Source organism: Phymastichus coffea, unplaced genomic scaffold (genome assembly GCF_024137745.1).
Source record: "Phymastichus coffea isolate CEN01 unplaced genomic scaffold, Cenicafe_Pcof_1.1 PCOF00131, whole genome shotgun sequence".
NCBI classification, from domain to species: Eukaryota; Metazoa; Arthropoda; class Insecta; order Hymenoptera; family Eulophidae; genus Phymastichus; species Phymastichus coffea.
The window spans coordinates 39,230-63,830 of NW_026706942.1; the positions used below are offsets into that span (position 1 = coordinate 39,230).

Consider the following 24,601-nt stretch of genomic DNA (forward strand, 5'->3'; position numbering starts at 1 on the left):
ATAAATCTGACGATGCCATTCGCAAGATGAGACTTTTATACACACCAATATTTTTTCCACACGGGTTATAATTGAAAGGTACAAGCTTGAAGTTGACGTTAAAGTTTTGGCCATTTGCACGTTAAAGGGTTAAGGCAACTTGAATTTCAACCTTATTATTAGATTCATTGTGTAAATGAATAGTAGTAGTATAGTATTTATTTCCTGATAAGTATACAATTGATTGCTTACATTATCCCTCATTATATAATACTTCCTTTTTACATAGGATGCCTATCGACGTATATGGTTTCATTCGCGGTCTAAAAATTGTCCGACAGCCTTCGTAGGATTGGATCTTTTTTCTTCTCATGTTTCCTTCCTTCCTATTGCTGTTTTCTTTTCGCCTTCTTTATATCTTACTCTTGCTTCCCTCCCTACTTCCTAATTCTTCCGTCCCTGTTAGCCTCGTATCACAACCCCCCCCCCCCCCCCCCCCACTACCTTCACTCGATTTCCTTTTGCCCTACTTTTCTTATTATTTTCCACTAGCTTCTCAAAGGCCCTGGAATATCGATATGTTCCTTTCTCCAGTTTCCCTTCCAGTATCATTCCTAATTTTTCGCTCAGTTCTTCTCCCCTATTGTTGCCCCTCCACTCATCTACCACCTTTATCTATTCTTTTTAATGCCCTTCCTAGCCGTCTCACAGATCTAGATGTGTTGAAGGTCTTCTTGCTCCTTGCCACATACTTTGCATTCCTGCGTGGTGAAACCTTTGTTTCCCTCTTTTCCAATGCTGCCACGTCTTATTCTTGCCTATTTTTCTTTTAAGTGACCTTCTCCGTCCCTTTTCGTCTATCTTGCTCTATCTTGTTTAAATGTCTTGTTCGATTCTTGTTGGATTGTTGTTCAACACTCCTCTTATTTCCTCCTTTAAACATATTTTAGGTAGTCTATTATCCTCTATCTCCAAGATCTCACCTATATAGTTCATCGCCCTCTTTATTATTTCTAAGTAAAGGCCTTCTACTCCTGCCTCCATCTTCTATATATAATCTGGGGTATTCCTGTTTATTCCTAATACCATCTTGACTATTTTCGCTTGCACCTTTTCTAACTCTTCTTGGTTCGATCATTCCCACACCTCCGACCCATATAAATAACCCGCTTTTCTCATTGAATTTAATATTAACAGTCTTCTGTCCAGGATATTTAGTCTCATTGTATAAATGTATTTTCAAAATGTCACTAAAGGTAACCTTTGTAGATAATGAATTATTATTATTATTAATAGATAAAGTTAGAGTACAATTACTAATAAATGAAAATTTAAGAAAATGACTGGAATACAATTAATTAATCTTATCAATGTATGATTGTCGAGCTTCATCTAGAGAAATTTTCTTGAAGAAGGCTATATCATAAATTATTATCTCCTACTTCGATTGGATGTTTTGAATCAGCAGGGTATTGATTTTATTTATAATTCACACAAATAAGATCGTTATCAATATTAGGACAGCATATTATTATCACTATCATAATGTTCACAATTACAGTTATCATTATATGTTAATTTGAAATGTCTCAATTTGGTATTTTAAAAATATTTTTTTGGCTTTTCTTTGAATTCAATAATTTTATATTAACCAAATGAAGATATATATTTTTGGAATATTATAGCATTTATAACCATCAAAACTAAGTTTGACTTCTTATAATTTATACCATTCTCTTTATCAATTCTTCTGTTTAACCTTCTGGCAGATAAAATTTTGACATTACCTTCGATCAATTCAAATTTAATAATTTCCTTTGTACAAACTAAACGTAGAACTCTCCTAACGAGAATATATTTTTTTTTTATTGACGACTTTATTAATTTATTATCTTTTAAATATTATTAAACTACAAGAAATAGAGAAAAGAAAATATATATGACTTAATCTTAAATATATAAAGCAAAATAAAAAGAAAAAAAATACATAAAAATACTTAATCACTATATCCATATAATGTGATTATCACGTTTTAATGTTACAGCTTTGATAATTATTGTAAATCTTTTCGAGAATATAAATATTGGGTTCAATTAGAATATAATTAATATCAAATGGTGGATATAATTTTGTTTTGGCCAGAGATTCAATTAGAGCTTTCCTTGGAGGGTTATAACTAGGGCAATTCCATGTTACATGATTTCAATCTTGTATTGTTTGTTCGTAATCAAAATCTGGGTCATCAGTTATATTAATTCTAGCGAGAGATTTGCTTAAATTAACGTGATTACTTTGACATCTGCATATAAATACCATAAGCTCGCGATTGAGTGAATAGGATAAAAACCATGGTTTTACAGAGTACTTCTAGTACCTTTGAAAATAAATATGGCTTTTGAAACATTCCTGATCTTTAATCAAACTAGTAGTTTCATTCGTTGGAAATTTTTTGAACATTACTTTAAAGTCTGAGTAAGGAATATACGTAATTATTGGATGTTGCTTAGTAGCTAGCTTAGCTTGTTGATCCCCTAATACATTTTCCTCAATCCCAACGTACGCTGGTATCCAATAAATTTTAACGTTTAAATCATAATGACTTCTGTATTTTTAAAATAATCTAAACGAACAACAAAACACCCTATACAGGGTGTCCCATTTTAAAGGAACCACCCCGAAATTTTCGACGGTTGGCGTTATACAAAAAAATTGTTCAGACAACAGTTGTTTGGGACAATGGGGGCAACCTTTCTGTGAAATCCGATTTGACCTTGAGATTTATTTTCAAGGTCATTTGAGGGTCAAAGACATTTATTGAATAGGAACCTATATTTTTGATCCCGGATTCGGAAAGAGCGGAAAATTCTACGTTCACATAACGTATTATGTGTGGGATGCGGTTAACCCCCCCCCCCCCCGCTTAAGATCATGTAGGGGTCAAATTTATGATTTTCTTTATCTATGCACAGGAATGATCGGGCAAGAGTAAGGTTAATTGTAATAACCCAATAACTCGATATCCCAATAATCCAATAACCCGATAACCCCAATATATAATTCAATAACCCCCATATCCCAAAAAAATTGTAGGCTCAAACAACAGTGACCTTGAACTTAAACTTCAGGTTGATTTTCAAAGTCGACTTCATGTATTAAAAGCCTAATATTAAGCCTGTATTAACCTCACCCTTGCCCCAGTGGGATGGGGGGTTGGGTGAACCGCTCCCCCAACATAATACTTTATCTAAACGTAGATTTTCCCGCTCTTTTCGAATCCGGGATATAAAATGGGGGTCTTTATTCAAAATATCTCTTGGTTATTGGGTTATTGGGGTTATGGGGTTATCGAGTTATTGGGTATTGGAGTTATTGGGTTATTACAATTAACCTTACCCTTGCCCGATCATCCCTGTGATGAAGAAAATCATAAATTTGACCCCTACATGACCTTAGATGGGGGGGGGGGTTAACCGCACCCCACACAGAATATGTTATCTGAACGTAGAATTTTCCGCTCTTTCCGAATCCGGGATCAAAAATATAGGTTCCTATTCAAAAAATGACTGACCTTCAAATGACCTTGAAAATAAATCGCAAGGTCAAATGGGATTTCACAGAAAGGTTGCCCCCATTGTCCCAAACAACTATTGTCTGAACAATTTTTTGTACAACGCCAACCGTCGAAAATTTCGGGATGGTTCCTTTAAAATGGGACACCCTGTATATATACATATATATACATATAATTTTTTAACAGTTTTATCATATACTTATTTACTGATCAGGTATTATCTCACATACTTATATTCAGCAGTATTGTACTGTTGTTATAAACAAACTTACATTCTTATAATTGGGCATTTTATCTTTATATATTCACCAGAATCTGATGAGCATTTATTTGGGTGTAAAAAAGTTTCCTGTAGGTATTTTCATATTTCTTGCAAATACGAATCTTTCAATTTCGATTAATCTTGCAGGACAGGTTAATCCAACTGCACATGTTACTCTATAATGTGGGAACATATCTCGATGTTGAAAGATCGAATCGCATTTGCAGGAAGATGTAAAGTCAATTTCATCTACAATTACGATGTCTTTATATTTAGATTGTAATTTTAGTGAATATATAGAATTGGTAAAAAATTTTTTCCCTTTGATACCATGTAACATTTACTAAATGCTATCTTATCGTACACGAAATGAACATGTTAAATGTTAGGAAAGTACAGCTCGCGAGATCGTTTATTTAAAAATTTACAATAAAATCATAATTAAAATTCGAATGCATATATACCCTCGCGATAATGAAACGACGTATTGTCTAACGAAATAGCCTACTTAACTTATCGGGACAGTCAAAGATCTCACGCGTGCGCTCAGATGCTCAACTCGCAGAGGATCGCTCGCAACCGTCTCGTCGCTCCGGGATTCGCCATACTCCATCTCCCCTTAGAGTGCTGCTCTGATGCTCAATCCACCGTAGTACGGTGCAGTCAGAGATCTGACAACGACGTAAGTAGCGAGTTGTCGCGATGACCAGCGACAGCAGCGGGAATCCAAGAGAAATCCGTCGGATCAGTTGTCCTTAGGTCAACGGTCGCCAGACGAGTGCCTCAACAGCGAGCCGTCTCGACGATCCAGGCGCGAAGCGCCTACGATTCCGCGTAATATTCTAATCGGCGAGTCATTTGACTGTCAAAGGTATCGATAGTGAGGACGCAAACGGTTCAATTCATATTTGACCGTTACAACTTCTATCAAAATAAAGTATTGCTTGGTTATTGCCAATGTAATTTATATCCCCGTACGTCATTCTGATATGATTAATTTGTGTAATCGGCATACCTGGTGCTGGTTGTGCTTGTTATAAGAATACGCGAATGTATATGGAAATGCACGTAGTATACCTTTATATTCGAGGGTGAGCGCCACCTACTGTATTTTTGAAATAACATGCCTATTAACACACTAATTTGTCCTGCTGTGTTGTTGAGTTGAAGCCGCGCTCTCGAGTACATCGCTATCTCTTTGGACTGTATTGCACCGTACATATATTAAATAATATAATTTAAACTGTGTTCTTTTTCATTACACAACAACAATTGATAGGTGGCAATTCGCACGAGGTGAATTTGCTCCGTATGTAGGCCTTTTTAACAGCCGAGCGGCCTATGACTCGGGCGGCAGTCAGGCTTTCAGACACCCCGGCCCGTTCGCGCATCAATAATGAAATCCTTATTAATAATAATCCGGCACTCGATATCACGATTGTAAAATAATTAATCGAACGTTTATAACAATTTTCACATGTTTATTAAAAAAAAGGAAAAAGTGTAATAGAGTTTTTTGCAACTCAATTCCTTAAACCAAAAGAAAAATTACAGCTACATACTTTGACCATCATTTAGTTAACTAATTAGTATAGCTTAGCAATTAATTAACATATTCAATCGTACGAGAGATATTTTTTTAGAATCGTAAGAGTTTTGTCTTAACAGCAATAAAAATTAAAAAAGTAATTTTTGCTATGAATATTCGATATATTATAATGGTCATTTTCGAGGGTTAGAATGAATAAAAAGAATAATCGCGCGATGCCTGGAATTGTAGTTTTTTCATGTTTCCACAACTTTCCTCTAAAATGTTTTCATTTAAAATGCATACCATGGCTTGCAGATGTAAAAAATCCGTTTTTATAAATTGTGATTCCTTATAAAAAACTGATACAAAATGTCGAGTTGCATTTTGTATAGAACATCTATTTACATTTTTTTATATATTTTTTATAAGATTTTTCCATCAATTCAATTTTTGCTATTGATTGGACTATACCTAATCCGTTCAAAAAAACCTATTGCGAATGTTCAATTAACGTTTATCATTGGCTTGATGATTTTTGTTTGTTTTCTTTTGGAATCAGAATTCGTATTTATAAATATAATAGGTATATTTTTCGTAACTTAAAAGGTAATTAATGATCTCTATACTATTAAACATTCAAAAATTAATTTTATTCAAGTTATTTTTCATTGATGAATTTCTCTATGAATTTTAAATAAATTAGTACGGAAAGTGCTTGTTCCATATAAAAAGTTAGTGACAATTATTCAGCATTATATAGAAAATTACAAGTTATTGATAAATCTTTAAGAAAGACGATATACTTTTTTTCGGATAAAAATTAAATCAATAAAATATGCATATACTTATATTCTTTTATTTTTCATAACACAGGGAATTTCTAAGACTAGGAGATCCATTATGCTGCATTTCTTTAGACGAGATCGAGCCAAAAAATCCTCGCGGTAGTCCAGTTCCGTTAACTCGAATAAAAACATTAGTGTCGATGACAACGCCTAAAGATTTTCGAGCGCACGGATCCTGTACATTACCTCCGTTTGTTGAATTTGACATGAGTGCGGAAGGTTTTGCTTGCCTTTATTTGCCTAGTATTGCTCCGCAAAGTACTACACCACCAACAGTAGTATCCACTGATAACAGTGTCTTAGGTGGAATTGGATCAGGTATGTAATCGTGTGTCTTTCCAAAATCATTTCAATTTAATGATACTTTGAATTAAATTATTGAAACTACTGTATATGTGCAGGAGACAGACTTTTTCCTCCACAAACTGGTTTAACGTTCAGCACGTGGATATGTGTAGACAAGTTCAGCGATCCACGAACAGATGCTCATTGCGTAAGATTACTCACATTGATTCGAAGTCCTCCATCAGGGAGAGACTTGATATGCCTATCTGCAGTTCTTAGTGCTAGAGATAAAGCTATTGTAGTGTCTACTCAAGAGACCGCCCTCCCGCAAAGTAAGCTTCTATATAATTGCGTATTTGGCAGCTAAATGGTAATACTCATAGTATTGTTGAAAATATACTTATCGATTATTTTTAACAGACATTGGAGATTGGGAACCCGAAGGTACTGGTGAATGCGGCGCTCGAGTTTGGTGTCCTGATTTATTACACGAAGGACAGTGGCATCATATTGCAATTGTCTTGAACCGCGCTGTTTTAAAGAACTCTAGTTTCTCGTTGTACTTGGATGGCCAGCATATCCATAGCCAAAAGGTAGTCAATGTACAGTACAAATAAAATGATTATAATGAATAATTATCCTAATTAAATTAATATGACTTTAAGCTCCACTACATCACTCAGACTCCTGGAGGAGGCGCTGCCAACTTAACAATCGCATCACCAGTTTATGGCTATATAGGTACACCTCCATGTTGGCGACGGTACTCAAGACTCACCTGGAAACAAGGTCCATGTCACCTTGTCGAGGAAGTTTTCAGTTTTCAGAACATGCAGCATTTATTCAAATTAGGCCCACATTATATGGGAAGTTTGCAAGCTCCGCAACTGTCAGGTAAATACAATTCTCAGTTAGCAATAGTAACCCGACTCCAGCCATATCTTCGTAGAATCAAAAACATAATCAGTAAATTAAATGAAATTTTAGGTTCGGAGCCCCTGTCTTCATTTGTATCAGAAGAAAAAGTTGTATTCGGTTTGAATGCTAAAGCAATGTCACAACTAACGCTTGCTAAAATAAGAAAAGTTTATAGTCGAGCTGATAATAAATCGATCGCTAAACAGGTATATGAAAAACCATCACAAAGATTGACAAAATTCATTAAAAAATATCTATTAATAATTGTTGAATTCAAAATAGCTCGGAATGTCATCTCATGAAAATGCTACTCCCATAAGAGTTTTACATAACTCAGCTGGCCATTTAAGTGGCCCGGCAAGAGCTTTGGGTGGCGTTGTAGTTGGTTATTTAGGAGTTCGAGTTTTCAATCCCAAACCTGTTGCAATAATGATTGATAACGTCGGTGGATGTTCAGTATTACTAGGTAGCTAATATTTCATTTAGCATGCAATTCTAATGAGGCAATTTGTGCGTTTATTTAATAACTTACAATTGTTCTATTCTTAAGGAATGATTGCTATGGCTCAAGATGTTGAATCGCTTTATGCAGCTGTTAAAGCTTTAGTATGCGTAGTTCGTTCAAATCAAGCGGCTCAACTGGAAATGGATAGACGTAGAGGATATCAAACTTTGGCAATGTTGTTGAGACGAAAATGTCCACTTTTAAATTCTCATATTCTGCATTTAACGTTTAGTTTAATCGGGACTGTTGATAGTGGAAGAGAAACTAGTGCCATTCCTAACGTGACTGCATTCCAAGATCTACTTTGCGATTTACAAGTACTATATTTGTTTTTTTATAATGCCGTTGGAAAAAAACAAGACATCGTATTCTCTAGTCAACAATAAACTTTTATTAATTTTAGGTTTGGCATGAAGCTCCCGGGGAACTACTTCGTTCCCTGCTCGAACATTTATATGAACTAGTTGCAGAATCTAGTGAAAAACGCGCTAATCTTCGACTTATGAGAGATTTACAACTAGTACATAAGTTATTGATGATTTTGAGCGATGTTAAACAAAATACTACTCGACAAGTTCTTTTGGCCCTACTTGGAATATTATTGAGTCAACCGCGAAATACAGATTTATTATGGTAAATTTTATTATATATATAGGCAGATCTGAAGGCAGGGGGAGGTATATTTTGCTTACTTTACTTGCCAGTCCCCTATATGTCACGTGAGTACGCCTTTTAAAAACCAATATAGCTTTATTCAAGTTATTCAACTAATTTTTTTTCCGCTTTGGACTAATTGTAAGTTCGGTACTTATAATTTTTATTTAAGGTTCATTCGTAATCGTCATTATGTTGTTTCTTTTGCATTTAAAGAATATGAATAACGAAAAATTATTCTATAAATTGAAAAATATTCTGAATGTTTCAAAATCTGTATTTCCAATTACCATTATGTCGTTATCTCTGATGAAGATATTTCCCTATCCATCACCTAAGAAGATGCCGAATGTGGAATCCAAGCAACTGACATAAGAGATAATGTTGTTTTACGAGAAATATATTAAAATTTACATTTTTTATTAATGACCACTGATTTTATTGATTATAATTGAAAACATATCAATTATACGTCGTATAATCTTGTCAAAAAGTTTGTAAAATTATTAGCGCGAAAATATTTATCTTACAAAATTTTTAAATATAATTCCATAAGCTTCGGGAATGGGTTTGTGACTATAGCGGCAAATATGATATTAACCTTATAATTGAAAAATTAATTAAATCACAAATAAACGTTTATTAAAATACGAATAACATTCAACATTTAACAAAATAGTCAAAATTATATTTTCCTGAGATAAAGATATTACATAGTTGTTCTATATATATATATATATATATATATATATATATATATATATATATATATATATATTGTATAGATATGTCATTTACATCATTTTTTTTGTCGAAATATCTATGCCATAAGAAAACTGCACTGTCAAACTATTACTATTTTCTGCCGTATATAATACCATTAGAATTCGGTGAATGTTAATATTTTTATTTTATAAAATATTATAAAAAGATACTTTATGTAAAAGTGGTAACCTTAGTGTGTGTGTGTGCGCGCGCGTGTGTGTGTGTTTTTTTTTTTTTTTTTGCGGGCGTCAACTACCCCCCGGCCAGGTAGCTGAGTGGTCCGTGCGGCACCAAGCGCCCACCGGGACTCCTTTTCAGTATTACTTCAGTGGGGCGTGTTCTGATCCTACGATCCCTCGGCGTATGCTGTAGCTTCCTTACGTCCCCCGTCCCCCCGATAGGGGATTAAGGGTTCAGGTTTACTTCTTAGCCTATGTCAGTCTTGAAGTCTCTTCAGTCTCTTCTTCCTTCTTCTCTCTCCTTTTCTTCTTTGGTTTGGATGGCCTTCCTTATGAAGGTAGCTATCCTTTCCTAGTTCTCGGGCGATGTAAGCATGCCTGAAACTAAGTTGTCTTTCGACAACCGTACTCCGATTTGCGATGCTAGCTCCGTCCTAGCCTGGTCGTATGCAAGGCAGACGAACAGCGTGTGCTCTGCGTCGTCGTCTTCTTGGGTACACAGTTGGCAGATTGTATTAGGTTTATGCCCTCTCTTCGCGAGGTACCCTCCAAAACAGCCGTGGCCACTTAGCCCCTGCGTAAGTCGGTAGTCTATCTCTCCATGTGTTCTCGACATCCATTCTCTGATGCGCGGAATGAGCGCATAGGACCATCGTCCATCTGACGATGAGTCCCATTCGTTCTGCCACCTTGTCATAAGGGTCTCCCTTGCAATCTTTTTGATGCGATCCTTCTCTTCTTCAGTCACCTGTCCTCGAAATCTTCTGCACTCTTCTTGCTCGTCCCATATCTCTTTCTTCTCGATGGCCAGCAGCCATATAGGAGGTACTCCCGCGAGTACGTTAGCGGCATCTCGCGATATTGACTGCCATCCACTGATGATTCTCAGATTAATTTTCCGCTGTACGGAGCCCATATTTTGGTTCACAAAATATGTCGGGACGATATTCGCCCACGTCGAGGCCCCGTATAGTAGGATCGACTCGACTACTGTCGACAACAGCTTTCGTCTCATTGGTCGTGGCCCTCCTATATTCGGCATGAGTCGCGACAGCGACGTGCCGACTATTGATGCCTTCGTAGCCGTTTCCCTGACGTGATGCTTAAAAGACCACTTGTTGTCCAGCCAGACTCCTAGGTACTTCAGCTCCTTCCTAAGGGGAATTACTTCTCCATTGATCTTGAAGCATGGGTCGTTGTATGCTCTATGTCGGGTCACTAGTATCGCTTCGCATTTGTGCACTGCCAAGTGAAGGCGTCTACTATCCAGCCATGCCGCTATAAGCTCTAAGGCTTCGTTCGCAATCATTTCTGTTTGCTCTGCGGTCTGTGCCACTACAATCAAGAGCAGGTCATCTGCGTACCCAACTAGAGTTGCTCCTTTTGGTAGCTGTAGTCTTAACAGCCCATCATACATGCAAATCCACAAAAAGGGACCTTTTATCGACCCTTGGGGGACTCCGGCCAAAAGATCGATGGTTATCGGGCCCGTTTCCGTTACTACTACGAGTTTCCTATCCTTGAGATAGCTATCCATAATTCTCAAAAGATATTCAGGCATCTTCTTTTCTTCTGCCAGGGACTGATAAATGCGTTCCCAGCTAGCCGAATTGAACGCATTCTTTACGTCCAACGCTATGATGGCGCAAAATCCGCCCCTATCTGATAGTTGGTACAGGGCTTCATGAACCTTTTCTTGGACTTGTCTGAGTGCATGGTGAGTAGACAAGCCCTTGCGGAATCCGAATTGCGCTGGGGAAAATCCCTCGTTTCCTTCCTCATCCAGCGTCTTATCCATTCTATTGAGGATCATTCGCTCAAACAGTTTGCCTGAAGAATCCAGCATCCCTAGTGGCCTAAAGGATGATGGGTCTTCTCTCGTGCCTCCTTTCCCCTTGGGTATCAAGACCAGCTTTTGTCTCTTCCAACGATTTGGAAAGGTCCCCTCTGTTATGCATTTATTAAATACATTCAGGAGCATTTGTGGATTCTCCTGTGCTGTTATGCGCAAGATCTCATTGGGAATGCCATCTAGGCCTGGACTCTTCCCGGGGGTTAGTCTGGCCACCGTGGCTTTTAGCTCTTGGAGGGTGAACGGTTCGAGCGTTACGTCGTCTTCTTGGTTAGGGAAACTAACACGTGCTTCTCCTTGCGGGAAGAGAACTTCTATGATTCTCCGCAGGCTCGGTTCATCCTGTGGTATGCTGCCTCCATGTGGTTTCCGGAGTTTACCCATCACAATCTTATAGGGCAGGCCCCATGGATCTCTATTAATGGATTCAACGAGCTTCTTCCAGCACTCGTTCTTACTCATTCGAATCGCAATCTTGAAGACTCTCCTCGCTTCTTTGTATGCCTCGTGCTTCTCTTCCGCATCCGGTTTGTTGGCTCTCATAGCCCGCTGTGACTTCCTTCGCCGTCTGTTACATTCTCTTCTTAGTTCTGCTAGCTCTTCGTTCCACCAATACGTCGCTTTCCTATGATAGGCCGATGGTCTTCGAGGCATCGATGCATTGCAACCCCCGGTAAGTGCTTGCATGAGTGCCTCCACCGCCTCTTCTGCCGAAGTCGCTCCTACTATATTGCCCGCAGTTTTGATCTTTTTTCGGAAGATGTCTCGATTCATCTTCCGGAGTGACCAGCCTCGTCCCGTGAGGTGTTTCTGCCGCTCTTCCTGCTTTCCCTTGATCTTTGTCATTACATAACGATGATCGCTGGACGATTCCTCGTCCAGTACCTCCCAAGACGCTATGCTCTTTTCTACCTCCGGTGATATGAACGTCACGTTCTGCATCCTCCCTTCTCGTAGGTATGCACGCCAGGTCGGTTGGCTGCTATCAGGTTATAAGTTGCCATTATCTCTTCCAGTAAATCACCTCTTCGATCTCGAGTCCCCCCAGTCCATGCCCTGGCCTTGGAGTTGAAGTCGCCCGCAACAATGAGTGGCCCTTTCCATTTACCGATCTGCTGCTCTAGTGCAGCGATGTCCAGTTCCACAGCCGCGCTAGGTGCATTAGGGGAGAAGTAGCAGCTAAATATAGCTAGCTGTCCTATTACGACTCCCACGTATCCCTCTCCAGATGCCAATTCTTTGACGTTGTACCATTCGCTATTGCAGACGTAGATTGCTGCATCGCCTCTTCCATCTCTGTACCACATACTGTCGGGCATATTCCGGTTTTGCTCCGAAATTAGGAGAATATCCGCTCCTCTTTCCCTCGCGGTCTGAATGGCCAGATCTTGTGCCTCTCTAGATCGATTGAGGTTAATCTGCAGGATATCGACTTTAGGAGCGTTTGCCATCTCCTTGCTTTCGATCCAGCTTCTCCCTAGCTATTCGAAGCGCGACGCATTTAGCATCCCCCGGCCTATGATCGTAAGGTTCTCCGATCTCCCGCAAGGTCGGCACTTTTACTGCTTTTCACACCCAGCAGCTAAATGGCCAGGTTCTCCGCATCTGTAGCACAGTTTTTCCTGAATCTCGTTCCTTTTTGGACACTCCGATGCGATATGTCCAAATGCTAAGCATTTATATCATCTCGAGATTATCCTCTTTTCTCGGACGGAGGCATTCACCCATCCCACTCTAATCCTGCCTGATTTTAATATCTTTTCAGCAGCAGTAGCTCTTGGCGCTGTCGCTATAGCTATTCTTGATCCTCTGGGTCCTGCTCTAAGGCTCTTCACCTCAACTTGCTCTGGTGTGGCTGCTTCAAGAGCTGTCAAGATGGCTCCTTTAACCTCGCTTTCTGTGATTCCGGCTTCAAGGTCTCGGATTTCGAGCGTAACTGATGGTACTAAGGCCTTCACAGTTAGCTGATCACCGACAGCCGTACGTACGGCACCGCTCACGTCTTCTAGCTTGGAACCTTTTATAAGCTCCAAGAGCACGTTCCCATCTCTGGTTTCTCGTATTTTTCCTATTTTGGACCCGACTTCCTCGTTATTAGCATTCTTCTTTAACAGCTTCAGCATTTCAGCATAGCTTGTATCGCTGTCCTTAGGCTTCCTTATAAGGATCGCCTCTGCTTTGGGCCTTGGAAGCCTTCTCCTTGTCGGTGACACCCTTGGCGTTGTCGACTCGCGTCGTGCCGATCGGCTTCTACCACGCCTATTTTTTCTTTTTTTTCCCTGGGCTACTTCCCAATCCTGCTGCTGGCTGGTTGGGGTTCCAGCATCCTTGTTTTGGATCTCCGATACTCTTTGTGATGTGCCATTTGTTGGTTGAGTCTTCTCAAGGCTAGCTTGGCGCATCGTTTCTGGTTGTTCAACTATCATTCGTTTACCTCGATTGCCGGTGATGATCACTTTCGATGTTCTATTCGCAATAGGCGGGCTAGCTGCTGCCCTCTTCTGTCCCTTATTTCCTTCAGGTTGTTGAGCTGTCTTATCTAGTTCAATTCTAAACTGTGCTTTATCTTCCTGGTTCTTCTTGCGGCTACTTTTTAGCCTTCTCATTAGTGACATTGGGCTTCCTGTCCATTCTTCACCGCTTTATGGATATTATTCGCATTTTTCGTAATATCGTGGATTTCTGTCATCTTCCTTTCTAGCTGGTCAAACAGGTCCTGTTCAGCCCTTTCACTCTGCTCTATATCCTTCCAGCGTTTCAGCCAGATTAGTTCCTTCTGTGCTACACTTGTAGCATTTACTGTCAGCCCAGCCAAGCTTGCCACTGCGCTGGTAGGGTTTTGCTCCTCTATTGCCTCCTCGAGTTGCTGAAGCTTGCCAGCAGAGCCTTTCTCTACGTCACTTGTAGCATTAGATACTACAGGGGCCGAGTGACCAACCCCTGTAGCACTGCGGTCATGGGATGACGACGTCGGGGAGCCCGCTTGCTCACTCCCACCAGGCGCCGGTACTAGAGTATCCCTCCCTTGGTTTATATTCGGAGCTCCTACTCCTAGTCCGTAACCCTGGACAGGGTTTGTGTTTGGTCCGCGAGAGGTATTTTATTTCCCTCAAACCCTCCCGCTATTGGCAAGCCAATAGCAAGCCTCCCTATCCGCCACCTGGGACGCGCCACGTCGGGGTTCACCTCCCCGCCCATTTAGACTACTATGTAGGTCCGTGTGTGTGTGTGTGTGTGTGTGTGTGTGTGTGCGTGTGTGTGTGTGTGTGTGTGTGTGTGTGTGTGTGTGTGTGTGTGTGTGTGTGTGTGTGTGTGTGTGTGTGTGTGTGTGTGTGTGTTTTCCGAGCCTGAGGCAGGGAAATCTTTATAGGCAGCTCACTCTAGCCGACAGAGTGGGTAGTGTTGAATTCACCAGACTGGTGTGCCTACCAACTAAAACCTTCCTCCCTTCAAATGGCTCTTTCGCCTTCTAGTCTCTACCGGGATTTCGTCCTTGCGGTATTGTTTTGGTGGGACCTATTGTGATCGTGAACAATAGGTTATGTGTATGTATGTATGTGTGTATGTATGTGTGTATGCGTGTGTGTATGCGTGTGTGTATGCGTGTGTGTATGCGTGTGTGTATGCGTGTTTTTTTTTTTTTTTTTATAAGGGGTTGGGTAAAAATCTTTTAAAGACCAGACGGCCATTGTTGACGAAGCCGTCGAAACGACCTCGGCACCAATGTGCCGTCTTGTGTCGGAGTCTCCAATATGTGGTATACCGACTAAAAACCCTTCGTCCTACGGCCATGTTATAACGCATAGCCGCAACACGAAATTCCCCTGTCGACTTCTAGCACCCACCGGTACTCCTTTTCAGTATTACTTCGGTGGGGCCTGTTCTGATCCCGAAGGATCCCTCTTCGTTTGCTGTGATTCTCAGCCCATCAGTCTTGTAATCTCTTCAGTCTCTTCCTCGCGTTTCTCTCTCCTTTTCTTCTTTGGTCTTCATAGCTCCCCTAATAAAGGTAGCTATATGGTCCCATCTCTCTCGCGTCGTCAACATGGTCAGTATCAGGTTGTCCTTCGTTATCCGAGTCAATCCTAGTTCTACTATCAGTCTTTGTCTCTCAGGTTCGTTTGCAGGGCACTCAAATAGTGTGTGCTCTGCGTCGTCCTTCTCTACTCCGCAAAAAGCACATTTGCTGTCTAGACGAAACCCTCTCTTGGCCCGGTAGACTCCAAAGGATCCATGTCCACTCAGTGCCTGGGTGAGGTAATAGTCAACCACTCCGTGTCCTCTGAGTACCCATTCTCTTAGTCTTGGAATGAGCTCGTAGGTCCATCTTCCGTCTTTTGTTGACTCCCAATTCTGTTGCCATCTTATCAAAAGTGTTTCTCGCGCTTCTCTTCGTATACGATTCCTCTCTTCCTCAGAGAGGTCTCCTTGTCGCTGCCGTTGTTCCTCTTCGCTCTTCCAGATCTCTTCTCTTTCTATGGCTAACAGTCTCACTGGAGGTACTCCTGCCAATACATTCGCTGCGTCCCTTGAGACCGACCGCCATGCGCTGATAATGCGTAGGTTCATCTTACGCTGAACCGATCCCATATGTCTGTCTACATCCGCTGGCAAGGCCCGTGCTGCCCACGTAGAGGCGCCATACAGTTGGATGGAGTCCACCACTGTTGACAGTAATTTTCTACGTGTTGGCCATGGGCCTCCTATATTAGGCATGATCCTCATGAGTGATGTGCAAGCCATCGATGCTTTCGTTGCTGCCTGCTTGTTATCTAGCCATACTCCTAGGTATTTTATTTCACTCTTTAAAGGAATAATTTCTCCGTTTATTATAAATTGGGGAGGGTTGAACTTTCTTCTCCGCGTCACTAAGATAGCTTCACATTTCCGAACCGTTAACTGTAACAGCCTGCTAGCTAGCCACTCAGCGATCAGCTCCAGGGCTTCATTTGCAATGGCCTCCACCTGCTCTACCATTTCTGCTACCACCAACAATGCCAAGTCATCAGCAAACCCAACTAACGATGCTCCATTAGGTAGTTTCAGTCTCAGCAATCCGTCGTACATACAGATCCACAGGAAGGGTCCCTTTATTGATCCCTGCGGCACTCCCGCTGTCAGGTCGATAGTTATTCTGCCGTTTTCGGCAATTATAACTAGTGTTCTATCCTTCAGGTAACTATCCAACATCTTCAGCATATAATACGGCATCTTTTTCTCTTTTTCGAGAGATTGGTATATTCGCGATCCATATCTCCATTCTGTTGAGAATGAGTCTTTCGAGCAGCTTCCCCGTTGTATCTATCATTCCCAATGGTCTGTACGTTGAAGGATCCGCGGCAGAGCTTGTTTCCCCCTTCGGTATCAGTACCAGCTTTTGTCTCTTCCACCTGGTTGGGAAGATTCCTTCAGCTAGACATTTGTTAAAAACATTTAGCAGCATCTGAGGGTTCCTGAGAACTATCAATCGCAAAACCTCGTTTGGAATATCGTCTAATCCTGGGCTTTTTCCAGCATTTAATCTTTTGGCTGCGTTCGTCAGTTCCTGTAGGGTAAATGGTTCTCCCGGTGAACCACTTGCTTCTTTTGGAAAGCTCGTCCGAACTTCACCTGCAGGGAATAATACTTTAACTATTCGACGCAGGCTCGGTTTATCGTTTGGAACGTTCGTCCCGAATGTCTTTCGTAGCTTTCTCATCACTATCTTATACGGTAATCCCCAAGGGTCACGATTTATCGTCTCTATTAAATCCTTCCAACATTTATTCTTGCTCGAGATGATTGCAATTCGCAGAGTTCTTCTGGCTTGTTTATAGTCCTGCTGGTATTCTGACATATTTGGCCGGTTCGCTCTTCTCGCTCGCTGATACTTGCGTCTGCATTTATTGCATTCTTTCCTCAGCTCCGCCAACTCTTCACTCCACCAGTAAGCCGGTTTCCTATGGTATTGTGCTGGTCTGCGCGGCATGGACGCGTTACATGCGTCCGTGATGTCCTGCATAAGTCTTTCTGCTGCCTCTTCCGCTGTACATCCCTCCATGCTAGCTATTATGCTAATTTTCTGCCCGAAGATTTCCTTATCTATTTTTGTTAGACTCTTCCAGATCTCGTAGCTCCATCGTCACTGTCGGGACCAAAGCTCTTACACTCAACTGGTCACCGACAGCCGAGCGTATCGCCACACTGATGTCCTCGAGTTTGGAGCCTTTTATCAACTCTAGCAAAAGGTTGACATTCTTTGTTTCCCGCACCTTACCAACCTGGGACCCCACCTGTTCGGTGCTAACCTTTTTTTTAACTTCCTTCAGCATATCCGAAAAAGAGATTTTATTTTCTCCATTTGCTCTTATCAGCACTGCTTCCGGCCTTGACCTTGGAAGGTTTTTCCTTGGCGGAACTTTTCTAAGAGTTGGTTCTCCTCTGCCTTCTTGACGTCTTTCTTCTTTCTTCTTAGGCTTTTTCTGCCTTCGAGCCACTTGCCAGTCTTCTTCAGCACGTCCTTGCGGTATTTCTTCCGTCTCCTCGCGGTTGCTCTGGGATTGCCTTCTTACCGCTCTGATTTTCCGGCTAGCCTGATCTGCTGGTATATCTTTGTAGCCTTCGATCCGGCTAACAGCCATACGACCCTCTGTGGCACTCACCTTGGCGGCCCTACATTCAACAGAGGAGGACTATTTGCAGGTCTCTTTTTATTCCTATCTTCATCCTCATTTGTTGTCTGTCTCAGCGTATCCTCTAATCTATCTTCGAATACGTTCTTTGCCTCTGAATTTTTTTGCCGCACTTTCTGCAGTCGCCTAAGGTACGACATGGCCGCTTCGTGATCGCTCTTCACATTCTTGTGAATGTTTTTAGCAGGCACTATCACCTTCTCGATAGCAAGCATCCTGTGCTCCAGCGCATTTAAGAGCTCTTGCTCTCGGTTGTCGCCCTCTATTAGCTGCTTCCACAAGCTCACCATCGAGTCTGCACATTGCTGGCCATCGTCCCCTTCTTTTGTCCGTTCCACGTCTTCTTTTGTTGTTTGTTTTTCTTTTGTATCCATTCTGATCCCACGAGCAGCTAGGGAAGATGTCGTCGATCCCACGCAGAGCCCCGCATGCGTGGGACAAGGCTAGTTACGAGGGAGTTTCGCCAGGTGCTCCCAAGGCTCCGTTTGAGACTCTCTGTTACCCCCGAGAGCCAACAAGGCTACATCGGCACGGGTCGCTTCACACCTTCAGCTTGGGGGTCCGTTACCCTGAACGGGGACCCTTTAACAAGGTGCTATCATCCGGGCCAGATGAGCCTTGGTTTTTTAACGAGGTTGATACTCCTCCCCCTCCTCATCCCTGCATCTTGAGTAGCAGGGTCCCGGGCTTGGGACCGGCAGTGGCGGAGTTATGTATGTATGTATGTATGTATGTATGTATGTATGTATGTATGTATGTATGTATGTATGTATGTATGTATGTATGTATGTATGTATATAAAATAATGAATGAAAGGATTATACTTAAAAAGTTGATATTTTGTACCATTTAACTACGCTTAATATGAAAAATATGAAAGTTTAATATGTTCGTCATAAAACAACGTTACTTCCGATGTCGGGTTCTTGGTCCAGCATTTGACTTCTCCTTAAATGGTGGATAAGGGAATGTTCATCAGAGGTCGTTCATAAGAAATGTAGATTTTGACACATTTAGAACATCTTTCAATTACTAGCATAAACTTTCACTATTAAAGTTTCTCAAGATCAAAAGGAACAATACACTTTATGTTACTTAAATAAGAACGGTGAGTAACAGAATTAGTCCAGGGTGAACCAAAATCAGTTAAATGAGTTTCATAAAGCTATATTATTTCATTAAATGGATATCCTTGTAAAAATTGAGAGATTGGCAAGCAAAGTGAACAACTTACCCTCGTATGTGTTTATGTGTATAGTGTTCAAATCAAGCGTTAGAAAATAAAACGACAATTAATACGGTGTGTATTTTTTTCATTTAATAACTATATTTTCATCGTCTTAAACTAGGTTTGGGCAGTTTATTGTAGCAACGTTACCTTTGACTTCTGAAAAAAGTCTTATTTTGAGAGAAGGTGAAGGAAATAAAGAAGGAGAAGGAGAAATCATTCTCTTACGCAATCGTTGTCTTCAATTGTTTCATTCACTTTTATTCAATGGTTCGAAAATCAATACAAGGTAGTTTAATGTTACTTATAAAACTATGTGAAATTTTACTATAAATACTAATAGCTATGAATTAATATCAATTCGTTTGCTGTTATGACGCTGTACATATATCTGAATTGATCTATCCTGAAAATTAACATATTTCTCATTTTAGTATATGCGATGAGGTCTCAAAAGTATTAGGATTAGACTGGATATTGCTATTTCTTCAACCAGGACTTCATAGCACGACTGTTATATGGGGTCTGAGAATTCTCGTTGCTTTGTGTTCAGTACAACCACTTTTGCAGAAATTTAAAGATGGCACACATAGCGGAGGTTGGTTACGATATACGGATCACAACAAGATAGGTATTGTACTAGGTATTTAATCGAACTTGGTTTATGATGAAAAATATATTTTATTTGTTCGATGGAATCTTGGAATTTTTGTATTTTTAGGATATTCTCAGCAAATAACAAGCGGAGAAACAAAAACAGCAGGGCAGCATGTTCCAGGATTTCAACATCTAGGATGGTTACTTTCACAACATGTAGATCTGGTTCCTGAACTTTATTTCTTATTTATTGCTTTAATGATGGGACAGCCAATAAAACTACTGCCTGCTGATTCTAAAGTAATTATTTTCGCATAAAAGTATTTAACGTTTGATTGAAAAACAGAAACAATTCTTTAATGATATGTTTTATAGCTCGACTTGGACAATGTATGGAATTTCATGTTTGGTGTACCTGCAAGTTACTCTCTATCTTCATTTGCACCTAGAATAAGCCTATGTCCTGAAGCTATTGTGACACTTTTAACGATGGTCCGAACTATGATTTATAATTGCTCAAGGTACAATATATATGTAGATGAATATTAAAATCAATTATATTTGTCTCAAAAATTGTGTGAGACATCGTTAGCGAGGCAAACGATCGGAAAAAAAAAATTTTTTAAATAACATATATTTATACCATGAAGAAATTTTTGCAAATTTTACACAAAAAATGATAACATTTTGTCAAGTTATCGTTGCGTTTATCAAATCTACTAGTTCAACTAGAATAATTCTTTGTTTGCGAGTGCATTTAAAAAGTTTATTTTTATTACAACTGTAATCAAAAATTTGTTATAGTGAAATTTCTTAAAACAAGTAATTATTCTGTTCGGATAATAAGTTCTTTATTTTGTTAAAAAAAGTCGCAGTAATACTTGAAATGCGTATAGATAGCCACATAGCAAATATAATACGATATTTTAAATAATTTCAGCGCCGACTCTTCACCTGACTGGCTAAGTGACTATCCAGTGACAATAATTCAGTTTCTATTCTTTCTTTATCATAATTTCACGGATTTTATGCAATTGTTCATGAGTGCAGATGTTTTGGGAGCTTTAGCCGGAACACTATTTCCTAAACCTAATAATTCTAGTCTTGACAGCAGTGGTACAAGTACTCCGGCTGACGAGGTAAACAAAATTTTAATTCACTCCGAATCGCCTTCTAGCTTGCAACATTTAAAAAAGATTTTTATTCAAATTACGTGAAAATTCTAGATTGAAAAAATTGCATTGGTTCAATTAGTACATTGTCTTAACAAAATTAAACAACAAATTTTCGATAATTAGCGACTTATTAATAATAATAAAATTTATATAGCAAGAGCCAGTACTAGTAAAATCGCCGTCGAAGGATTTGGGATTGACAAATCATGCAGTACGAAAATTTGTCATGGACTTTTTACGAGTTATTGTAGTCGATTCGCTTTCTTTACCTGTGTCAACAAAATCACCTGCCGCCATAGATCTCATCTTGGACGCTTGGCCCGAACATGCGTCTACAAATCAACAGACCCAGTACCAAACAGAAATTTTATCTATTTTAATGGATCACTTATTGGTAGCTGATATTCTTATTGGTGAACAAGCGGCCTTGCCTGTTGTCCCTGGTGGTTCTCCCAATAACATTACGAACAATGTGTGCTATCTAACGGCTCGAATTGTCGACAAATTGTGGCAAGGTAAATTCATCACCGCTTAAATCTAGCCTCAGAATATTATATCGATTATAATTTAATTATATTTTTCTCTTCATAGGCTCATTAATCAAAGATCCTCATGAAGTATTTGATTTCATAGTTAAACTTATTGGTCAAGCAAAACGAAGACCTGGTTCTGTAAGCATGGAAGGTCTTCATCATTGCTTAAATAGAAATATTTTGTTTTTATTGTCCCGATCTACTGATTCTATTGCTGATCAAATGGCTGTTTTAGAAGCTCTGCATAAACTTACAACACATAGGTAACAACATATTTTTTTATTGATAAATAGCGTCTCTCATTGTTCGCCTAAATATTTTAACTTATTGTTTGATAGGTTGCTTGTGTTTGGTGCTGGAAATCATGAATTAGAATTTATCGGATGTTTAACATATTGTTTATTACAATTGACAGCCGATATAAAAATAATGTTAGATACTAATATGAAGACTACTTGGCATGTGAATCCACAAATCGAATCCAGTGACGACAGATTAACATCTCATCAAGGTCATAATCTTATGGCTGTTGCCGCAACTAGGGTTTGGGAAGAACTTTACGTCTGTAAGAAACCTGCCATAGAGGAAGTTTTTAAAGTAACACTAACATCTCCAGTCGGAAATGAACGAGCACCTGATTTATCAATTGTTCGAGAACAAGTGCACGAACTTGCGCAAAAGTTGTGGATGAATTATGTAGGATCGGAAAGAAAAGCACCATATCGAGCTCCTTGGGAACTACATAATCAAATTCAATCAGCAATTAACAACGTAAGAAGCATTTTTATTTTTAAGTGTTGAATTTGGTTGATATAATATACATGCTAGCTGCTTAAATCACATATTATGTTTACTACGTGAGAGAATTTAGTTTCAATGTGTTCAATTAAGTAAAAACATAAAACTCAATTTTATATTTTCTCACGAAATTTGACTGAAAATGAAACAAAAGTTTATCGGTGTAAACGGTATCAGACGTAAGATCATTGACAATGTAATAGTAAAATATCATTTACTTCTGATTGTATATTTTATGAATCAATATTGAATATTTTCTCACTTGAAGCTGTTCTTTTAATGTGGCATACATAAACGCGCCTCCGGCATTTATGCCGCAGGTCGCTGTCGCTACCTTTGATGATACTAATACGAAAATCGAAGTGTTTGTACGATTAAAGAAATACACGATTTTAATTTACGGATCCAATTTTTTTCCTTGCGTAACGATACCTTTTTCAGGTATTAAAAAATAATATTCATTGGAAATTTTTAATTATATAATTTCTTCTTTTGCAGAAAATTCAAAAAGTGACCGGAGGTTTAACAAGATTAGCTAGCCGAACTAAAGTTAGAAAGGAAGAATCTGTTAAAATTAAATTAAAATTGCGTTACAAAACTGTCGTTCAATGGACTGAACAAAATGTAGCCTTAGTAAGGGAGTTAGCTGCCGCAAGAAAATTACAATATCAGCAAACTTATCAACATACTCAACGTTACGTTTATCAAGTAAATTTAAAAAAATTTCAAATCTATCTCATAATAAATTGTTAATAAATGTCGGGGTCGGTTTCTTCTACGTATTTTAGGAATGGCTTCAAACTGAAACAGAATTAACAAGAGAACGTGGCTTATGGGGACCACCAACACCTACAGTACTTGATAAATGGATGCTTGACATGACAGAAGGTCCTTGTAGAATGCGTAAAAAAATGATGAAGAATGAATTATTTTATATACATTATCCTTATAGACCTGAATTAGAGCACCCAGATAACGTAAGTTGTTGAACAAAACTTGTTATAGTATTCGTTAGGTTAAAATGATGAAAAGTCATTTTATGTTGTATTCTCTTAGAAACAATTGAAGTACAAAGTAGCTACTAGTCTGGATAGTAAAGAGTATTACTTGAAGCAACTAGGTAATTCTTCGGGAATGTTTGAACGTGAAAAAGATCCAGTAATTGACGACGTACCACTAAATATGAATGAAACTTCTACTGAAAATGAGCCTCCAATAGTGACATGTCCATTAGCAAGACATGCCAGTGAGCCTGATGAATCAACAGAAGATGTTGAGCCAGAAGAAGAAAATAATCAAGGCATTCCTGACAACCAAACTCTTTTAAGATTATTAGAAGAGCATGAAAAAGTAAATTTTTCCAAATCTGTTATCCCTAGTACAAATACAAATAGTAACAATCAAATTAATTTGAATAATTATTTTATTTCAGATAAGTCATATGTTTAGATGTGCTAGAATACAGGGATTAGATACTACAGAAGGCCTTTTATTATTTGGAAAGGAACATTTTTATGTTATCGACGGATTTACTTTACTGAAGTCTAGAGAAATTCGTGACATAGAGAGTTTACCAGAAGCTTACGAACCTATATTACCTTCACCTGGATCACCTAGGCGTTCTCGCGCAATGAGACAATGCTCAAAGTTCAATTATGAAGATATAAGGTTGAAATTGAATTTTTTTTCAACGTTGTTGTTGTTGATAGTCTAAAATGTTACGCTGACAAACAATATTAACGGTTTTGCTTTCATTTTATACCATTAAATAACGTAATTGATACTTTCTTGCTCAATTTTAGATTTAAAGCTAATTTTCGTGAAAAAGTCTATTATTCTTTATTCAATCTATAGCAAGCAACATTTTTAACCTGATTTGAATTACGCAATGTTATTAATAAATTTATTATATTTATACCATAGAGAGGTACATAAAAGACGATACTTGTTACAACCAATGGCGCTTGAAGTGTTTAGCGGAGATGGACGAAACTATTTACTGGCTTTTCCTAGAAAAGTACGTAATAAAGTTTATCAAAGATTTATGACTTTTGCTACTGCTATCGCTGATAGTGCCCAACAATCGGTTGCTGGACAAAAAAGAACCGCAAATGTGGAGCAAGCAACTGGGCTACTTTCAAGTCTTATTGGTGAGACTTCAGTTACACAGCGATGGGTTGTGAGTATACAGTAATTTGAATTTTGATTTTTAATAGTAATTTAAATCCTACGAAATGTTAAATTCGTGGTTC

General features: G+C 39.1%; 1 protein-coding gene across 3 annotated transcripts in view; it reads left to right on the forward strand.

The window, feature by feature from the left end:
* Window positions 1-24,601, forward strand: part of LOC131671646 (WD repeat and FYVE domain-containing protein 3) — a 49,123-nt gene that overhangs the window by 12,566 nt on the left and 11,956 nt on the right. For 2 of the 3 annotated variants that reach the window (XM_058948234.1, XM_058948235.1), the window contains exons 13-33: window positions 6,218-6,507; window positions 6,591-6,806; window positions 6,895-7,067; window positions 7,140-7,368; window positions 7,462-7,598; window positions 7,675-7,858; window positions 7,943-8,214; window positions 8,301-8,530; window positions 19,368-19,535; window positions 19,681-19,889; window positions 19,968-20,143; window positions 20,219-20,364; window positions 20,784-20,982; window positions 21,173-21,533; window positions 21,610-21,814; window positions 21,890-22,322; window positions 22,848-23,057; window positions 23,138-23,326; window positions 23,406-23,699; window positions 23,782-24,017; window positions 24,273-24,528. In XM_058948234.1, the coding sequence (XP_058804217.1) occupies window positions 6,218-6,507; window positions 6,591-6,806; window positions 6,895-7,067; window positions 7,140-7,368; window positions 7,462-7,598; window positions 7,675-7,858; window positions 7,943-8,214; window positions 8,301-8,530; window positions 19,368-19,535; window positions 19,681-19,889; window positions 19,968-20,143; window positions 20,219-20,364; window positions 20,784-20,982; window positions 21,173-21,533; window positions 21,610-21,814; window positions 21,890-22,322; window positions 22,848-23,057; window positions 23,138-23,326; window positions 23,406-23,699; window positions 23,782-24,017; window positions 24,273-24,528 (4,813 nt within the window). The remainder of the gene's footprint in view (window positions 1-6,217; window positions 6,508-6,590; window positions 6,807-6,894; window positions 7,068-7,139; window positions 7,369-7,461; window positions 7,599-7,674; window positions 7,859-7,942; window positions 8,215-8,300; window positions 8,531-19,367; window positions 19,536-19,680; window positions 19,890-19,967; window positions 20,144-20,218; window positions 20,365-20,783; window positions 20,983-21,172; window positions 21,534-21,609; window positions 21,815-21,889; window positions 22,323-22,847; window positions 23,058-23,137; window positions 23,327-23,405; window positions 23,700-23,781; window positions 24,018-24,272; window positions 24,529-24,601) is intronic. The other variant, XM_058948236.1, reaches the window with a different exon arrangement.